The sequence below is a fragment of the Fragaria vesca genome, linkage group LG5 (genome assembly GCF_000184155.1).
Source record: "Fragaria vesca subsp. vesca linkage group LG5, FraVesHawaii_1.0, whole genome shotgun sequence".
Taxonomy (NCBI): domain Eukaryota; kingdom Viridiplantae; phylum Streptophyta; class Magnoliopsida; order Rosales; family Rosaceae; genus Fragaria; species Fragaria vesca.
This window is the reverse complement of record NC_020495.1, coordinates 4073769-4090329: the sequence shown is the minus strand read 5'-3', so window position 1 is coordinate 4090329 and position 16561 is coordinate 4073769. Positions and strand designations below refer to the sequence as shown.

The 16561-nt window shown below is 37.9% G+C and overlaps 2 protein-coding genes and 1 pseudogene across 3 annotated transcripts in view; 1 reads left to right on the top strand and 2 right to left on the bottom strand.

The window, feature by feature from the left end:
• LOC101290772 overlaps positions 1-16561 on the bottom strand; it is a 32743-nt pseudogene that overhangs the window by 2557 nt on the left and 13625 nt on the right. The gene's annotated exons all lie outside the window — the stretch shown is intronic.
• On the bottom strand, positions 661-3647 carry LOC101306332 (probable protein phosphatase 2C 15-like). The gene is made up of 9 exons (XM_004298994.1): positions 3518-3647; positions 2798-3182; positions 2447-2618; positions 2180-2333; positions 2031-2094; positions 1815-1922; positions 1586-1711; positions 1262-1494; positions 661-1059 (listed from the first exon to the last, which is right to left on the bottom strand). Exons 2-9 carry the CDS (start codon positions 3005-3007, stop codon positions 837-839), a joined length of 1290 nt encoding a protein of 429 aa, XP_004299042.1. The 5' UTR covers positions 3008-3182; positions 3518-3647; the 3' UTR covers positions 661-836.
• LOC101306627 (nicotinamide adenine dinucleotide transporter 2, mitochondrial-like) lies at positions 9023-12972 on the top strand. Its single transcript, XM_004298995.1, has 9 exons — positions 9023-9638; positions 9722-9805; positions 10107-10213; positions 10330-10378; positions 10511-10620; positions 11695-11789; positions 12012-12100; positions 12196-12290; positions 12429-12972. Exons 1-9 carry the CDS (start codon positions 9557-9559, stop codon positions 12822-12824), a joined length of 1107 nt encoding a protein of 368 aa, XP_004299043.1. The 5' UTR covers positions 9023-9556; the 3' UTR covers positions 12825-12972.

Sequence of the window (16561 nt, the reverse complement as noted above, 5' to 3'; positions counted from 1 at the left end):
ACAAGACTGTAGAATACTTGAACATATGACTAACTTCCATTCTTTATTCACAAATATCCAGTAATGTTAACACGCTAATTGACTTGGGAATCAGATAGGAAGACTTGGAACTAGCTAGGAAGAGAACATAGCAAGGTGTGGGCACCCACCTCTCAAATGCTTGACAAACACTACTGGCTAAGAGAAAGGGGCTACCCAATCCAAGTCTTTGTCAACACTCGACCAATTCCATTTTCTGCTTTCAAGTTTTACCTGACCATAGCTAACAGATATGAACACTCAAAGCAATGAAATCTGCTTCTCAGCGCATCTCAAAGCTCTTTGTCCAGAATAGAACTCATATTTGACTCGGATGCTTTTGAGCTCTTGCCAGTACCCTCCCTCTTTGAGTTGGATCTTCAGACTAGAGCATTCAGAACATATTGCCTATCATGTTATTACCGAAGGTAGACTGGACAACCTATATCCTGTAAGGTTTCTCCCCAAAGCCAATATTCACTACTTGAATGATAAGCTACAGGCTCCCTGAATATATATGAGTATGTTCACAGGGAGGTTATGTAGACACTATGAACCAAATAACACTTAATAAAGATGACATCTAAGCCGAACATTTTTAGAATTGCACAAAAAACACATAGAAAAAGAAACAGAGGGTTTCTTTAAGTACCAGATCTTCTTCAATTCCTAAGACTCATTTTACATTATTTATCAAATTTACATATACATTTCATCCATCACTCTAACAAAAGATTCAAACAATGCCTGGCCTAAGAAAATGGGTTACAAAAAAATTGAATGAAGGGTTTAAAGAATAGGGATGAACAATAAAGAAGTTACACTACTCTTACTCCGCTAGGGCGTTTTCCTTCCATGGCATCCTTCTTATTACGACAATCTGAACAGAGGAAAGGCCCCTGCCAAGGCTTTGAACTCATGGAGAAGATGGAACCAGCATGAACAGATATGCCCTCACTCGGTGCAAGGTCAACTTGGCATACAGCACACATAAACAACCCAGATGTTGTTGATTGTGCCGTACACTCATCACTGCCCAGCCTGCAACACAACAAAGAGATCATCAGTTTCAGATAAAACTGAAATACACAATAGGAAACTTCCCACCAGAAAATCACTTTTTGTGGAAGCCAAGCAACAAATAGCAACGTCCTACTCAAATTTTATTACAGTGCTGAAAACTTGTTTTTGAAGTTGAAAGGACAACTATGAATACTCTTCCTGACAATCTGAATAAACAAACCTTTCAGCAAGCATGGCAGAGCCTTCTTCAAAGAGTTCTTCCACAATACCCACGGCTGATAGTTTCTTGGATAGTTTATGAGCAGAATCACGTGACTTCTTCCTGAATAACAGGGCCCTGAGCTTGTTCTGCTTCTTTGGGGGAGTTGGAGGCTGTACCGAGTTATCAGGAGGGATTATGTCAACAACTATACAGGTTGTATCATCCTTTAAACCCCTTGACCTTAAAGCTTCCTGCTCAACAATTCAAATCAAATGCAATAAGAAACAGTTCTTGAAAATTAAAGAAAAAGGCATGAGTGGATAATTCAAAATTTCAAAGTACCTTCACTACTTGTCTAGCAGCAAGTTCAGCAGGCAACCCACGGCACGACTTTGCTGCCTCTTCTGAGGATAGGGCATCCCAGATGCCATCAGAAGCAATTATAAGCCTCCCTCCTCTATTTGATAGCTTTGAGACCAATAAACAATATCAGCTTTCAAGTTACAGAAGACTTGTCATACAATAAATCGAAGTAAAATTTATGTTTTAGCTCAGCAAAAGCAAAAGATACCTTGACTTGTTTCACATATGGTATTGGAACTATAAACTCCCCAACATCCATGTCTCCAATCGACCGAGAAAGGCATAAACCACCTGGCCAACAACGAAGAGGACCAATCTGCAAATGTTAAAAAGCATGAAACAATGATGATAAGAATCATGTTGCAGTATTTGAAGATGTATCTTATTTCTTTTGCCAGTAAAAACAAGGTTTAAGCGCCCTCACTTCCGCACCACCAACAATGCTTAACCTCCCTACTTCCCCGCCACTTGCAGCAACACGCTCCCTCCTGCAATTACAGAACAATTATTCATGATTAACCGTTACGAAATCCAGGGAATTGGAATCTGATTCTACATATAGTCAATACATACTCTTCAACATTCTCTTCAAGTCTATGATCAACGGTTAAAGTGGAAACCGCACCACCCTGAGTATCTAAGATACAACGGGAATCTCCCACTGATGCTACTGTCACAGTCCATCCATCAACTATTACAACAGTAGCTGTTGTTCCAGAAGTTTCTCCTGTAGAATATGAGTATAAAACAATAAGAGGTCTTCCTTCAGTGCATGAGAAATATGAAGTATGGACACAACACAAGGAGAAGACGGGCTTCAAGAATTTGCAAGTTACATGCCTCTACTTTGGAAATCCTTATCAGCCTTCACAAACCCTGCAACCAAGGCCCGAGGTAAGGCTTGGAGCCACTCCTCCCTTCCTAGCCCCCTTGGAATAGCACTCAACACATGATTCAGCAAGTTCTCCTTTGTATATATGGCTGCTGCGTTTCCATTGTGCCCGTCAAAGATCTGGCAACAAAGAAAATTGTTTTGAGCACATTGCTTCACCCCCAAAATGTTTATACTGGAATCTACTTTACTATGACAAAACATTCATAAATTTGTGCATGCCTCATGGTTCAACAATATAATAGCTGAGCTGTGAGAGTATGATTCTGTATGGACATATAAGTGTGACTCGTGATTACCGCAAATGCAGAAAACGTTGATGAAGAATTTCCAGGCACTCGCTGACCATCAGTCTTGATCAGGAAATAATCCTCCCCTTTCCTGGATTGAGCCGCATGCCCATATCTCACAGTAGGCTTTTCCATCTTCTCATTCTTCAGCTCTCTGCTGATCAATGCAGCAAGAGGCACCAGATTATGATGATTACGGCTCCCTTCTGTAGACCCCATAACTACCACACCACTCCAGAGGCCCAAGACCTTCAAATTACCCAACTATGTACCTCAAAAGCATACTAAAGCTAAACAGATCACAACACCAAGTCACTAATAGCATCCAAACATCAATTTCTGAACTCAATGGTTCTCAAAACTTCGAACTTTCCAAAAGCGAACTCCAGCTGATCTGCATATACCAATCACAAAAACAAAACAAAACAAAACAAAACCAACCAATCAACAACTCATTGGTATGTAAGAAGAATTAAATAAAAAATGCCATATATTCCATTATTTGTCCCCAAAATTTCGAGCTAAGGACAAGAGAAACCCAAATAAAGATTCCAACTTTACAAAACAAAATGAAAGATGCCAATGTTAGACGTGTATTTCAGCTCACCCAGATGACAAAGCTTCCAAAATTTTCTGTTTTTAGTTTTCGGGTTTCTGAGTAACCAAAGAGAGGAGGAACAAAGATTCGGAAACAAAACCAAAACAGAGAGACAGAAAACGTGGGAATACCAGAAGATAGAATGTCTGAGTGTGAAAGACAAGCGCAGATCCGATTGCGACAGTAACAAGCAAACACCAGAAGAATGAAGAGAACTAAAAGAAAGCACATAAAAGAACTCTAAGAGACGAAACGCGTTTTGGTGACCAGGTTTGAACTGTAAAACCCATTAATCAAAAACCCAAATCTCCAATTAAAAAACAAAACAGAGGCTTTGAATTCTTCTCGAGTCAGCTTCACTACATTTTCCTCCACCAAACACACACTGTTTAGAAACAAAGAAATAATAATGCAAAAGGAAATCTCAGAATCTGAGATTTTTTGTTGGGTGTGGAAAAGCTTATAGCTTTTTAATGTGAGGGGAAAGGAGAGAAGTGGGTTTGGTTGACAACAAAGCAATGCATCCATACATGAACCCACATTGTGCTGCTGCTGCTAAAAGTCGGTTTCTCTAAAGCTTTACCCTTTTTTCTGTTTTTTTTCTTTTTTTCTGGGAAGGAAAGTTACTGATGAGCTCTAAGAAAACAGCATCGTCTGTCTGTTTGTTTGTTTACCTAACAGATCTTGAAGGAGAGTTTCCCGGCATTTAGACATTTTAATACATTTTATTGATCCATTTTGTTTTCCTTCTAATGACAGATTATGGCCTCTCTGTTTTCATTTTGGTGCATCTTTGACATTTTCTTTTGGATTTTCATATAGAAAGAAATATTTTTAGACAAAAGAATAAACCGAAATAGTTTTCTTATTAAAACGGTGTTTTGATTAATAAGTTATTCTTTTCAAAATGAATTGAAGATAGTTGGAACATAAGTAACTAAATAAGTGATTAATCGAATAAGGAAATAATAGATGTAAGAATGATTCTTCAACCTGAATCGGTATGATTCATTTTTCTTTCTTTTTTAAGAAAAGTATGATTTTTTTATGTCTTAGTAAACACATGAATCTTTTCCAAAAAAAAAAATAACACATAAATATTTTTACTCTCGTGATCACTCCTCCACCTTTTAAATAAGTCAACATACGACGTGCCCTTAATTTGTTACAAAGTTTATGTCTCCAAGATTCTCTGTTTTTTTAGGAGTGTCTATGAGATTCTTACACTTTCTATTTATATATCTTGATTAAATCAATTCATTAGCATACTTTAACAATGTGAATTTATCATCTCCAAATCATTCCGCACGAAAACTAAATCAAGATAATTGAATGTAACACGAACCAATATTTATTAGTGAAAATGCACAGACAAGTATGTTAAATTTCTTTTGAGTTCCTTATCCAACAAAAAGAAAATTGATTGAATGAAATTTCTTTTTGTTTGATAATATTAATATCAACCAAAAAATGCGAGCTGAAGACCCAGAAGTTGAAGCAAGCTCACGGGAGAGGTTCCGGTGCAGTGGAGTGCAGGATCGCCAAGTGACATCTGACCGGCATTTCAGAACTATGTGGTGTAAAGCTGACAAGTGTATGGGTTTTTGTTTGTTTCCTTTGTTGGAATCCTAATCTAGTGCTGCAAGCCTCTTCTCCTACTGTGGGGCTTTTGCGGTCCCATGTTCCCCTAGTAAATGTTGATGGTGATGCTTAGTGGACCACTTCTCCTTATCCTGCGGTGCAATACGCTCTATCTTTCCTTTTCGGTTCATCATGACTCATGAGGACTTGCACGTACTGTAGTTTTCCCATTGAGTATTTGATTTTTCCGGTGTTTGTTTCATGATGTAATATTGTAATTTTGTATTTTTGGCTAACGAAATGGTTCGAGAGACATGGAAATATTAATATTAATTGTTGCATATGTTGGTAAGCTATAAATTCAACAAGGTAAATCCGTAAATATATAGATTCGATAATCACTTATCTATGTACGGATGAGGTGAGTTAAGGGTTTACAAAAAGAAAAATAAAGCTGGAAAATATCGGTTTATGTTCATCCGACAATCAGATCTAAATGGTTTGTTAATGAACGATTTTGTATATCCATTGCATTGATTATTAGGTTGTTTACTAAGCTAACTAACATTAACCGCGTAACATATCAGAAGACTGACATTGTAAAATACTGAGCATGTCGAGTGATGTGATCGGTGTACAACCAAAATTATGAAATTATCGGTATCTAATGTAGTAAAATAGACATTGAAAGTAACTATGATCAGATAAGTGATCCAATTACTTCTCTGTTGGTTTGATCAGAGTAGCATGCTTTGCTTTTGATGTTATAGGGTTTCGGTCCTTCAAACTACAATGCAATTTCAGTTGATATAATGGGTTGATTATTGGCTTTTCTTGGCCTTCAATTGAAAAAGATCCTTTCCCCTCCTTATAAAATTAGCACAAAAACAATGAAATATAAACACAATGGATTGGTGTAAAGTGTACTTGATTAAGGTTTTACTTGTTGATTAGATTTGTCGTAATTCTCTGAGTCTGAGCGTTTGTAGATTAATCTCAAGATAAAGTGATAGTTAATTGGGTGATTAGGTACAACAGCATGTGGTTGTGGAATACTGAACTTGCCCAAAATACTATAAGCAGGGTTGTAGCCCTCATATGGGGCTATTCCACAAATCCCAATAATAAAGTGGGTTACTGGGTATCCTATGTCCCATATATAATTGGTGTTAACCTAGGCTCCATGATTTTAACAGATACAGAAATGGATAGGTTTGGATCCAAAGTTCCATACCAAACTGATCGGGATCGGAAATGCTCTACCAAAAATGATGTTTCTCTTCTTACAAACCTGCTCAACTACGCGATCGATCATCATAAAATTATATCCAACTGATCGATTAACTCGAGCAAATAGTTTCAATGATCCGAAACATTATAGAACATCCATCGATATTAGGTGACTGGACTCCCTATATATTGCCTGCAGATAGTTGAAGTAGATAAGTTAGCTAGGAGCCGAGGACCTGCTTACTGTGAAATATATACCTGGGATGAAAAAAGCTGAAACTGTGCATGTGTTGCAGCAAGCTCAAGGAAATAAACAACTCTCCAGTAAAGCAAGCTCAAGATATGTCAGTGATTTGATCATGATTAATATACAAAGCAGCCAGTTCACAACGAGTTCGTTTTTATTAGGGTTCGCTTTATTCCTCTAGCTAGCAGCCAAGAGATTTAGCATGGCGGGAATATTATATTTATATCTCTCGGCATCAGTATGAATATGAAAGCGGCTGTGCCTGGAGATGGAAGAGATCACAGTAGCAAATTGTGAACGATGCTGGAAGTGCGCCATTTAATTCGTCCACACAGAGAGTTCAATTGCAGTTGGGGAAGCTAGTTTGTAGTTGGAAGAAGAATAGCTAATTAATCTGGTGTAGAGATTTAATAGGGCGGACGATCTTGAACTGAAAGTGACCTGATCGGAGATAACAACAGAATGGCAACTCTATCATGTGTTAGTGTCTGCCTCATACATGTCAACTCGTTCTCAACCAAGTTCTTGTTTTGACATCTTCGATCATCATATGGGAATCGACTAAGGATATTGATGGATAAAGTTATTCTATGATTTCTATCACAATATAGTTTTTTCTAGTGCCAATGGAGCATACTATTTATATCTTTCAATCGATAAAACGACAAAAATATTACAAAATGTATGTGATATGACGTTTTCTCTTAATTTATATAAAACATAAGACGATACATACTTATCAGTAGATAATTCAATGACAAATGTTATGTTTTCATAGAATTAAAGTTTTGTAACACATTATAGTCTCTAGTAATTAAATTGGTTGTCTGAATTGTCTTATTCAAACAACGTGACTTTTAAGACATTCTTGTAGTATAAAGACACATAAATACATCATGGTTTCCGATTGGTATATATGAACAATGAGAAAGTGAGTAGATGCATGTTTAACGATTTCTTACCAAATTCAGATTTCTGAGAATTCACTAATAATCACTTTGTAAAAATTAGATGCCTTAATTGGATCCACCACAAATTAGATCCCTTTTGCCCTATTCTTTTTCTTGCTTTCAGCGGCTCTGAACTTTCAAGGAAAGAAAGAGTCGTCGTGTTCCTTTGACTTTTGAGCTACCAGCTGGAAATTCGGGTCCTGCAACACCTGGCGAGTTTGGCCCACTTACCACAACCACTTCCTGGGCCCGGCAATCAAACATTCATTAGGATGATGTGAATAGAACATAGTACAGAGTTTTTGTCTATACTCTTTGTTGGTTAATTCAAGCCCAGCCCATCTTTAACCCTCTCTTTTTCAGGTCCCCAAGCCTATTTCCTAGTCCTTTATCCAAGAATAGTAGAATACCAAAAGCTTGCGAGTCCCCAACCCTCTTGATCACATCATTTGCTTGTGAGTCTTCTCTTGAACACATCACTTGATTTATCAAACATGAACATTAACTTTCATGTAAATATGGCTAATTTGTGGCAAACGTTTTAGCATCTCTTAGGTCATTTTGTGGATGCGGGATGTTGGATTGACCCGCTCCCTACGGACAGTGGCGTAAGTAAAACATTTATTAATAGTGAATAATAATTAAGGGTAATTAAAACATTTATTAAATTTAAGAGGGATCAATTGACTTCTCTCGCCCTAGGCTAGCTACACCCCTGCCTATGGATGCACCTAATGACTTTCCATTATGACTCCCTTAGTTTATGTTGTATTATAAGTTTTTCTTTCTTTCTTCATTGAATAAAAGGAAAAATGATCCAAACAGTGTCTCACATTTTACCGAAGCTAACTTTAGTATCTCAACTTTGAAAAACTTCAAAACCATATCTCACGTTCTTACCGCGACTGAACATAAGTATCTGACACCATTAACTCTGTTAAAATAATTAACAATAGACACATTTTCCTCTTAAAACCATATCTCACGTTTTTATATTTTTTTAGTCGGGGTAAGAACATGAGATATAGTTTTGAAGTTTTTCAAAGTTTAGATACTAAAAGTTACATTCCTTTAAATGTGAGACACTTTAGACCAATTTTCCTCACTCAGAAGACACAACGAGAAAATCTCACTCAACTTTGTTTGTGTAGTTTCGGACGACCACGTATCTGTTGCTAAGGTGTATTTGGAAAATATTTGTTTTGATCAATCTCCAACTTAACGAAACTTTGCCGGAAAGTCGAGATGCTATTGGTACGGACCAACGTAGGCTAGAGGCAGTTCATGAGGTAGCCTACCCAACGTAGGCTAGAGGCATTTTAAGAGCTCTGGGCCTTGAAAGCAGAAAGAAGTTCCAGGCAGATGGCCCAAATTTGAGAAGGAAAACTGGAGAAGGAACCAGACCTTCTTGTTCCCATTCCCTACATTTTATGTGGTCAGAGAAAGAACAATAACTTTGGTGAATTGGTGGCTGCAAAGAATCTATGATGGAGAATCTATTATTATAAAGGACCAAATAATGATGTTGAAATCTTCATAGAACAAGTCCCCACATAAAAGTTAGGACATAATATTTTCATAAAATGGTATTCAAACCTAATGCTCTATCAGGCAAACCAATGTCACTTCTAACACAGGAATTTGTTTTGATCTTCATAACCCATTATTGGCTTACATCATGAGAACTAACAAAACCAATTTACAATTCTGCATAAACTACCAACCCTTACAAGAGTCCCAAGTAAATGGCAGCAAAACAAATGCAATTCGCATTTGACAATAAAAAAGAAAGAAAATACATTTATTTCCCAAGTGACTCTGTAAAACCATCCGAGGAAGAAAGAAAGCAGCTTACCCTTTCCCCGATATTCCCCAATTGGTCCATTCCCAACTCGGAGCTTCCTTCTTCTTCATCTTCGTCTTTATTCACCGCCCAAACCCTTCAAACACGACGCCGGGCTCAGTCAGGTGCTCTGATTCAACCCTAAACACACTGCACTTAGACTCACCCCAAATTCAAATGTAACCCCACCCAACTCCACCAAGCCTCCCCTAAGCTAACCTATATATACACACCCACCTATATCTATCTATCTATCTCTCTATTCATATATCTCCATGCAAATCTCCTTGGTTTGAAACCCAGTTGCGGGATTTCCAAGATGGGCGGCGAGACGGCCCACCATTCCGACCACCAGGCCGCCAGAGATATCTTCTGCCACGCCGTCGCCGGCGCCTCCGCCGGTCAGCTTCTCCCCCCTCAATTTCTAGGGTTTCCGGGTGAATCTGATGAAAGTCTGAGATTGAAAATTTGATCTTTTTTTCAGGTTCTATGGCGGCTGCGTTCGTCTGCCCTTTGGATGTTATCAAGACCAGGTTACAGGTCCATGGCATGCCTACCGGTCAAAGAGGTGATTTTTGGGTTCAATTTGTTACTGAATTGTGTTAAAGTTTCGATTTTTAACACTCCCAGATTTACTGCCTACTGTGTTGGGATTGTAATTGTGTTAACTCTATAGTTTCAAACAGTGAAATTTAATTGTGTTAACACTATAGTTTCAAACAGTGAAATTTAAGTATCGCCATGAATTTGAGATGGAAGTATAAGTTTTGGCGTATTACATTGCAAGGATTAGATTTTATATGTGGTAAATGAGTGATGATGCATATGGTTTGTTGGTATGGTTAGTGATGAATGAATGTTGTGATCAGGCAGTATCATTGTCACGAGCCTGCAGAACATATTGAAGACGGAGGGTATTAGGGGGATGTATCGTGGCCTTTCGCCTACAATTCTTGCGCTACTTCCGAACTGGGCGGTGAGTATTAGTTTTGTTGCGTTGCTTATGAGGACAGATTTGTCTTGCTTTGTACCATTTTCGCTGTCACATGCAAAATTCGTTGTTATATCATCTGTGCTTTGTTTCATATGTAGGTGTATTTCACAGTTTATGAACAACTCAAAGGTCTACTGCAGTCACATGGTTGGTGTCTAATTTGCTTACTTGAATTGTGTCTGGTTTTTGAAATTTCGTGAAGTGCATATTAGTGGTTTAGTTAAGAGCTTGGAGATTATTAAATGGTGGTGTGAAACATTGTGTATTGTCATAATGTAGAGGATGGCAGTGAACGCTCAATTGGTGAAAATATGATAGCTGCTGCTGGTGCTGGGGCTGCCACAGCCATTTCAACAAATCCATTGTGGGTTGTTAAGACAAGACTGCAAGTAAGTTTACTGTTCTTATGCTTGTAATTCATTTGAAATCATCGGTATATATATGTGGATAGACAACTTATATAACTAATGATCTTATGCTCTCAATACATTCAGAAATGATAACAACATATATAATCTTAATCCGAACATCTCTGGTTAAGTGTCTATGGCTACATGGTCATTCTGTGGTTGTAGTCTGATCAAAGAACCTAAACCAGGCTTTTTAAATGGAAATGGATGGATTTCAGGGGATCAAAGCTCACTTAATATCAGTCTAAGATGGATGCATTGACCAAGCAGGCAGGCATAGATTTTGTACTACAAAAGCAATGTTCCTGTGATTTGGATATGGACATAGGAGTTCAATATGATCCACCTTCTTAAATATTTCTCTTTTGAAATAACGTTTGTTTTTTTCTTTTTTTCTTTTTTCTTTTATAACTTTTATTTCATTTGAGCCAAACTTTGCTAGTCGCTACATATTATGCGTATTATAGTTTGTGACATGAAACAAATAGAACCTATGTGATAGAAGCACCAAAATCTATTACTAAAAAGTACAAACTCTCTCAATATCCACCTACTAACTTGTCGGTTATCACACAACCTAGCCACTCATTAGGGCCTTTTACTTTAATAGCATTTTGTTTGGTTTGGTTTGGGACAAAGTATATATTGGTCAAACTATATTGCTCTTGATATCAAATATTAAAAGAAAGGAAATTATTCATGAAATGGGTTATTAAAAAAGATTATTAGTTTGACAACACAAATTTAGCAAATCAGGTTTTGCTAGGTTCTTAGCCTTCTTCTTGCAAGATATTCTTTGGTACTTGTTGAACTGAAGATTCATGCAGTTCAACAGTGGTTATAGGTTTCCAAGGATTGTGTGGGAATCTTAAGTTTAGGGGATCATGTTGACTAGGCTAATGACTATCGACCATATGATTAGATATATTGATAGCTTGGGGTGAACTTCTTCATGGTTTTAAAAAAATTCAAGAAATCCACTCTGGTTAGATTTATTATTTTGACTTGTCTTTTTTGGACATTGATATATTTTTCTTGGTTATCTTCATATAGACACAAGGAATGAGGCCTGGTGTGATTCCATACAAAAGCATGAGATCTGCTTTCACAAGGATAGCAACTGAGGAAGGGTTGCGGGGTTTATATAGGTCATTTCTCTTATTCTAAAATATAGCATGTGGATACAGAATATCATGTATGTGTTCATCAATTACTAATGAAAGTTCTCTTTTGTTCCAAAATCACTATAATACCCACTCAAGTTGTAATGGTGATGGAAGTGTGGTTTCTAGATCAATTGATTGGATTGGGCTTTTATTCTTGTCATTTCAGTTGATGATACCTTTTCTGTTGTGTGTGGTTTGGAACAGTGGGATTATACCTTCTTTGGCTGGGATAAGTCATGTTGCAATTCAGTTTCCTGCTTATGAAAAGATAAAATCAATCATGGCAAAAGAGGGTAATGGCATATGTGTACTTATTGCTGTTTGTTAAGGAATCTTCCGTAATTCCTTATTACTATATAGTGTTGATTGTATGAAATTGAATTTTCAGATAGCACAACTGTTGATAAGTTAAAGCCGGGGAGAGTTGCTGTTGCCTCATCAATATCAAAAATACTGGCCTCTGTAATAACTTACCCTCATGAGGTATGTTCAGATAGATCTTTATTAATTAAGTTGCTTTGAATCTTAAACTGGTTACTATTAGGTATATTGTTCCTTTCTCTTTCTCTGTCATATGCTGTTCTTTTCTTTGTTGCCCTGTCTAAATCAAATTATCTCCAGGTCATACGTTCCAGGCTTCAAGAGCAAGGGCAGGCTAGACATATTCAACCCAAGTATGCGGGTGTTATTGATTGTATTAAGAAGGTGTTCCTAAAGGAAGGCCTTCCTGGTTTCTATAACGGTTGCGCTACAAATTTAATAAGAACAACACCTTCTGCTGTTATTACATTTACCAGTTACGAGATGATAGATAGGTTCTTGCGAAGAGTGGTGCTTTCAGAAAAGGAGCACTCACGAGATCCCCCGAAATCAGATGGCAATGACAAACCGCAGCAAGGAGATAGAGGCAGTGTGGGAGATGATAATAACCCTTCTTTGCGGCAACTACAAACCCAATCAAATAAGGGGGGAACAATTCCAGTTGGAAACAAAGAGCAGCTAACAGCAAGACACTGATAGATTGTTGTGCCTTTTTTGAACTCAGATTTTGGTTGAAAGAAATTTTTTCCTGTAATAATGAAATTAAAATACAGTAGATAAATGTAATTGCATTTGAAGAGGGAATGAAAAAGATGATTTGCCTTATGAAGAAATGGCACATCATCTCATTAGGCATCCAATTTGAGATCTTCTTTGATGTGGAAGTAGAGAATGTCAGCCTTGACTTGATGATCAAGAGTCTCAGTTGAAGACTTGCAGTCTATATTATCATTATGTTTCAAATTTTAAGCTCCAACATGGGAATTTTGCCATGGTTGGAGTATGGATGCCATCCTCTCATTCGCATATGGCATTGTTGCAAGATAAGAATTTTCAAAAGTGGGTGCATCAAATGCCAATGCTCAAGCTTTGGTGGTGGATGAAGCAGGAGCATGCCTATTATCCTTTGCCTTTCTTGCAAGAAAACACTAGTTACTTTAGCACATGTATTAGTGCTTTCTCAGCATCCATGGCTCTGGTCCAACCGTCCAACCTTCCAAAGTCACTTTAACTTTTGCAAGGCACCTCACAAAATAAAGGAAGAACAATGACAATGGCTCCTTTGTTGATACAAACTTGGATTCTCATTCATTCTTGCATCACATTACATATCATTTCACATTTTGATTCACGGCCAACTTCTCCGGCAGAACTCAAATATGACCAAGATTACCTGAACAAATTTAACTTCACGAAGAACATGACTAGACCGAACATACAAAGCACCGCGAAATCACAAGAATAAAATTTACCTCGAGACAAGGATTAGGGTTAACAAAATTTTTACTGCACCAATAATCATCGAAATTTGGACCACCGTAAGATTATAAAAACTTATACATTATACATATCACTCCCAGTAATTAAACTTGGTTTAACTTTTTTACTCAGGAATAGTAACCAACACCGGCCGCCATGCCCTCCTCAACAAAGACTTATACCGGAAACCGGTCCAACCCGGTCTCGGCGAACCCGGTCCAACTCCTCCTCCTCCTCTAGCCACCACCACCAACCCAAACTCCGGCCGCTTCTCCATCTTCTCAAACCCTTCAAAAGGCGGCGACGACACAAACAGGTCCTTCAGGCTGTTCCTCCTCTCCGGCGGCGACTCCACCGGCGCCGGCGACTCCCGTCGTTGCGACGATCGCCGGCTCCCGCTCCGGCTGAGAAGCATTAACAGGCTCGGCTTCCGGCGACGGAGCTGGATCAACGGGCTCGTCCTCGGGCTTCTCGTCGGGCTCTGCGCCGCTCCGCAGTGCAGAGCAAGGAGCTTGAATTTCTGCAAAGTCGCCATCTTTTCAGGTTTGTTGCTGCTTCTGCAAACTGCCATGTATATCTATGACTATATATATATAGGCCTCAGAAAAACAAAGATTGAAAATTTTACATGGGTTTTTGCTGGGAATTTGAATTTAAATTAGTAGAATGATTACAAAAGGGAGACAATTGATGGTTTTGTGAAATGGAGGAGAGGATATGTTGGGAAGTGGTTGCATCTTTTTTATACACACTCTTGGGCACAATGGTGATTGGGTTTTCTCTCTTTTTCACCAAATTTCAAAAGAAAGGTTTTTGAGGTGGTAAAAAGGAGAGAGAGAGTGAGAGAGAGGGAGGGGGTTCATTTTCCCAAGTAAATTCCAAATTTGGTTGTGATCTAGAATCTGTGGGGTTCTGAAAAAGAGGCACAGTACTCCCACCTCATTGTTTGACTGGGAGACAAACTGAAAAGTCAGTTCGAACCATTGTTTGCAGGTGAAGATATAACAAGACTTTGTTTGTCCAGTGAGCTAAGCTAGCCTGCATTTTCTATATTCCACTAGATTCTTGAACTACATTGTTGTCATTACTTCTTCATTTTCACCGGAAAATACGGAGTAGTTCTACTGTGTACAGGGAGTTGAATTGTATTAGAACGTTTAGTAGCTTCTGTTTTCTATATTTTTTGGCTGGAGGAGGCGTTAAACCATATCATATAGTCCAAAACTTAAGAAGATTATCAGTTGAGACAGAAAGAAGAAGACAGTTGTAGAAGCCAAAACACAAAGAGATCTAAATAGGTCATTATAATCTGAAATATATAACACAGAATATGAGCGTTAATATCAATAGCTTTGTTTAATATGTACATTTTATCAAGTCTTTAGCCAGAAGGGGTATGCTTGACTAGTTTAGGTGTTTTCCTTTTAGCAACAGGTCAAGTAGGTGAGTAGAATATAAACTTTAAATATAAGAATTGGCTTCGAAATATATATTCATATCAGGAAGGGAACAGAAAAATAAAAAATCAGCTTCTGGCAACTTAGCTGATGCATTAGACAGTGGTAGGCCGCGTAGAAAAATGAAATGTAGTGAAGGTTGTGGCGTCATGTTCAACCACCCAGTCTCTTTGCCATCTGTGGAAGGGAAACTGGGTTCAGGACGGCGTGTACTATTTCTGGTGGGAACCGGCATCACATCTAAGGTGTCTTCATCACTCAATTAGGTCAACTCTTGCATCACACAATACTGGGAATTCTGAAGAAGCTAGCTATTTACTAACTTTAAAGATAGCTTACAGAGTGCCCTTTTAGAGATTGATACATGAATTTTCTGATGAGCCAAATTATAGCAATTAGGAATTCGGAAAGACATAATACAACACTTGATATGCAATACATACTATATAGAGTTTTGAAAGACATTAAACCTGAACACAACTGTCAGATTGCTTATATTCCACACAAATTATTGATTATCAGGTGCTCAGTACTTGATGAGATCATTTTCGCTCTTTTAACTTAAATCTTGCATCAATCGGTATAGGTCTGAATCATTTTGAGTAGGGCCGAGTTTCATTTCCACTACTTAAACCTTGCAAGTGAGATAAATTAAAATCACCCTGTAACAAAAGAATTGCATGGAATTTTCAAACAACTAAGAACTTACAAGAGAGAATTTGATCCAACTTATTTTCAAAGCCTCAAAGGGGAGCCTAACCTCTAGAACGAAGGCATTGAAGAAAAGGGACCTCCCATTTTCAAGAATATGGTGATATTTAAACTGCTTAGAAAATTAATCCTCTGTTGGGGCCCTGGGGAGTGATTTGGTTTGCATTGGTACAAACACTTGTCCTTTGTGAGTATTCAGATATTTGATTGAAGGTCTTATTTATCTAACCTAGTCCTAGCTTCAACCCCAAGTTATCTCCTGCATCATAATTTGTGAAGGAAAATGTTGTTAGCACAAGCAAAGAAAATTGAGTGGCATTGTTCAACACAAAGATGATAACGATAAACTCAAAATATCCTCCTTATTTTCTTTTCCTTTGTGTGTGTGAAAATTTGCTCTGTTTAATACAAATTTCTACCCTTTCTCTAAGAGTTATACACTATTTTGGAAGACAGGGTTCGGATACGGTACAGCAGAGAAAAAACAGTAGGTCCTGTCAGGCATCCAGCCTCCCATTTTGTGTGCCATGATGACTGAGAACAGAGAATATAAACAAAGCCTCAGGAGCTGAACATCCAGAACAAAGCACAGCAAACAGAAAGTATATACTTCTCTAGCCCAAACCAGGTACTTCTGAATTATTTCTTCAACTCTTTTTATTCTGCATAGGAATATCGAGCAAGTTCGTTGTAAAACACCTTAGTTGACTAGTGATTAGAAAAGCTAAATCATAGTAGAACACTTGCAAATTGAAAATGGCAGAAATGTGAAATATATCAGAATAT

Bases quoted from the DNA above. Each gene is read 5' to 3' on its own strand.
- LOC101306332 (XM_004298994.1), bottom strand. From the start codon at position 3,007: ATGGGGTCTACAGAAGGGAGCCGTAATCATCATAATCTGGTGCCTCTT. The intron at 2,334-2,446 runs GCATGTAACTTG...CATATTCTACAG, and splicing joins TAAGGATTTCCAAAGTAGAG to GAGAAACTTCTGGAACAACA. The intron at 2,095-2,179 runs GTATGTATTGAC...CTGTAATTGCAG, and splicing joins CTTGAAGAGAATGTTGAAGA to GAGGGAGCGTGTTGCTGCAA.
- LOC101306627 (XM_004298995.1), top strand. From the start codon at position 9,557: ATGGGCGGCGAGACGGCCCACCATTCCGACCACCAGGCCGCCAGAGAT. The intron at 10,379-10,510 runs GTTGGTGTCTAA...GTCATAATGTAG, and splicing joins AGGTCTACTGCAGTCACATG to AGGATGGCAGTGAACGCTCA. The intron at 12,101-12,195 runs GTAATGGCATAT...TTGAATTTTCAG, and splicing joins ATCAATCATGGCAAAAGAGG to ATAGCACAACTGTTGATAAG.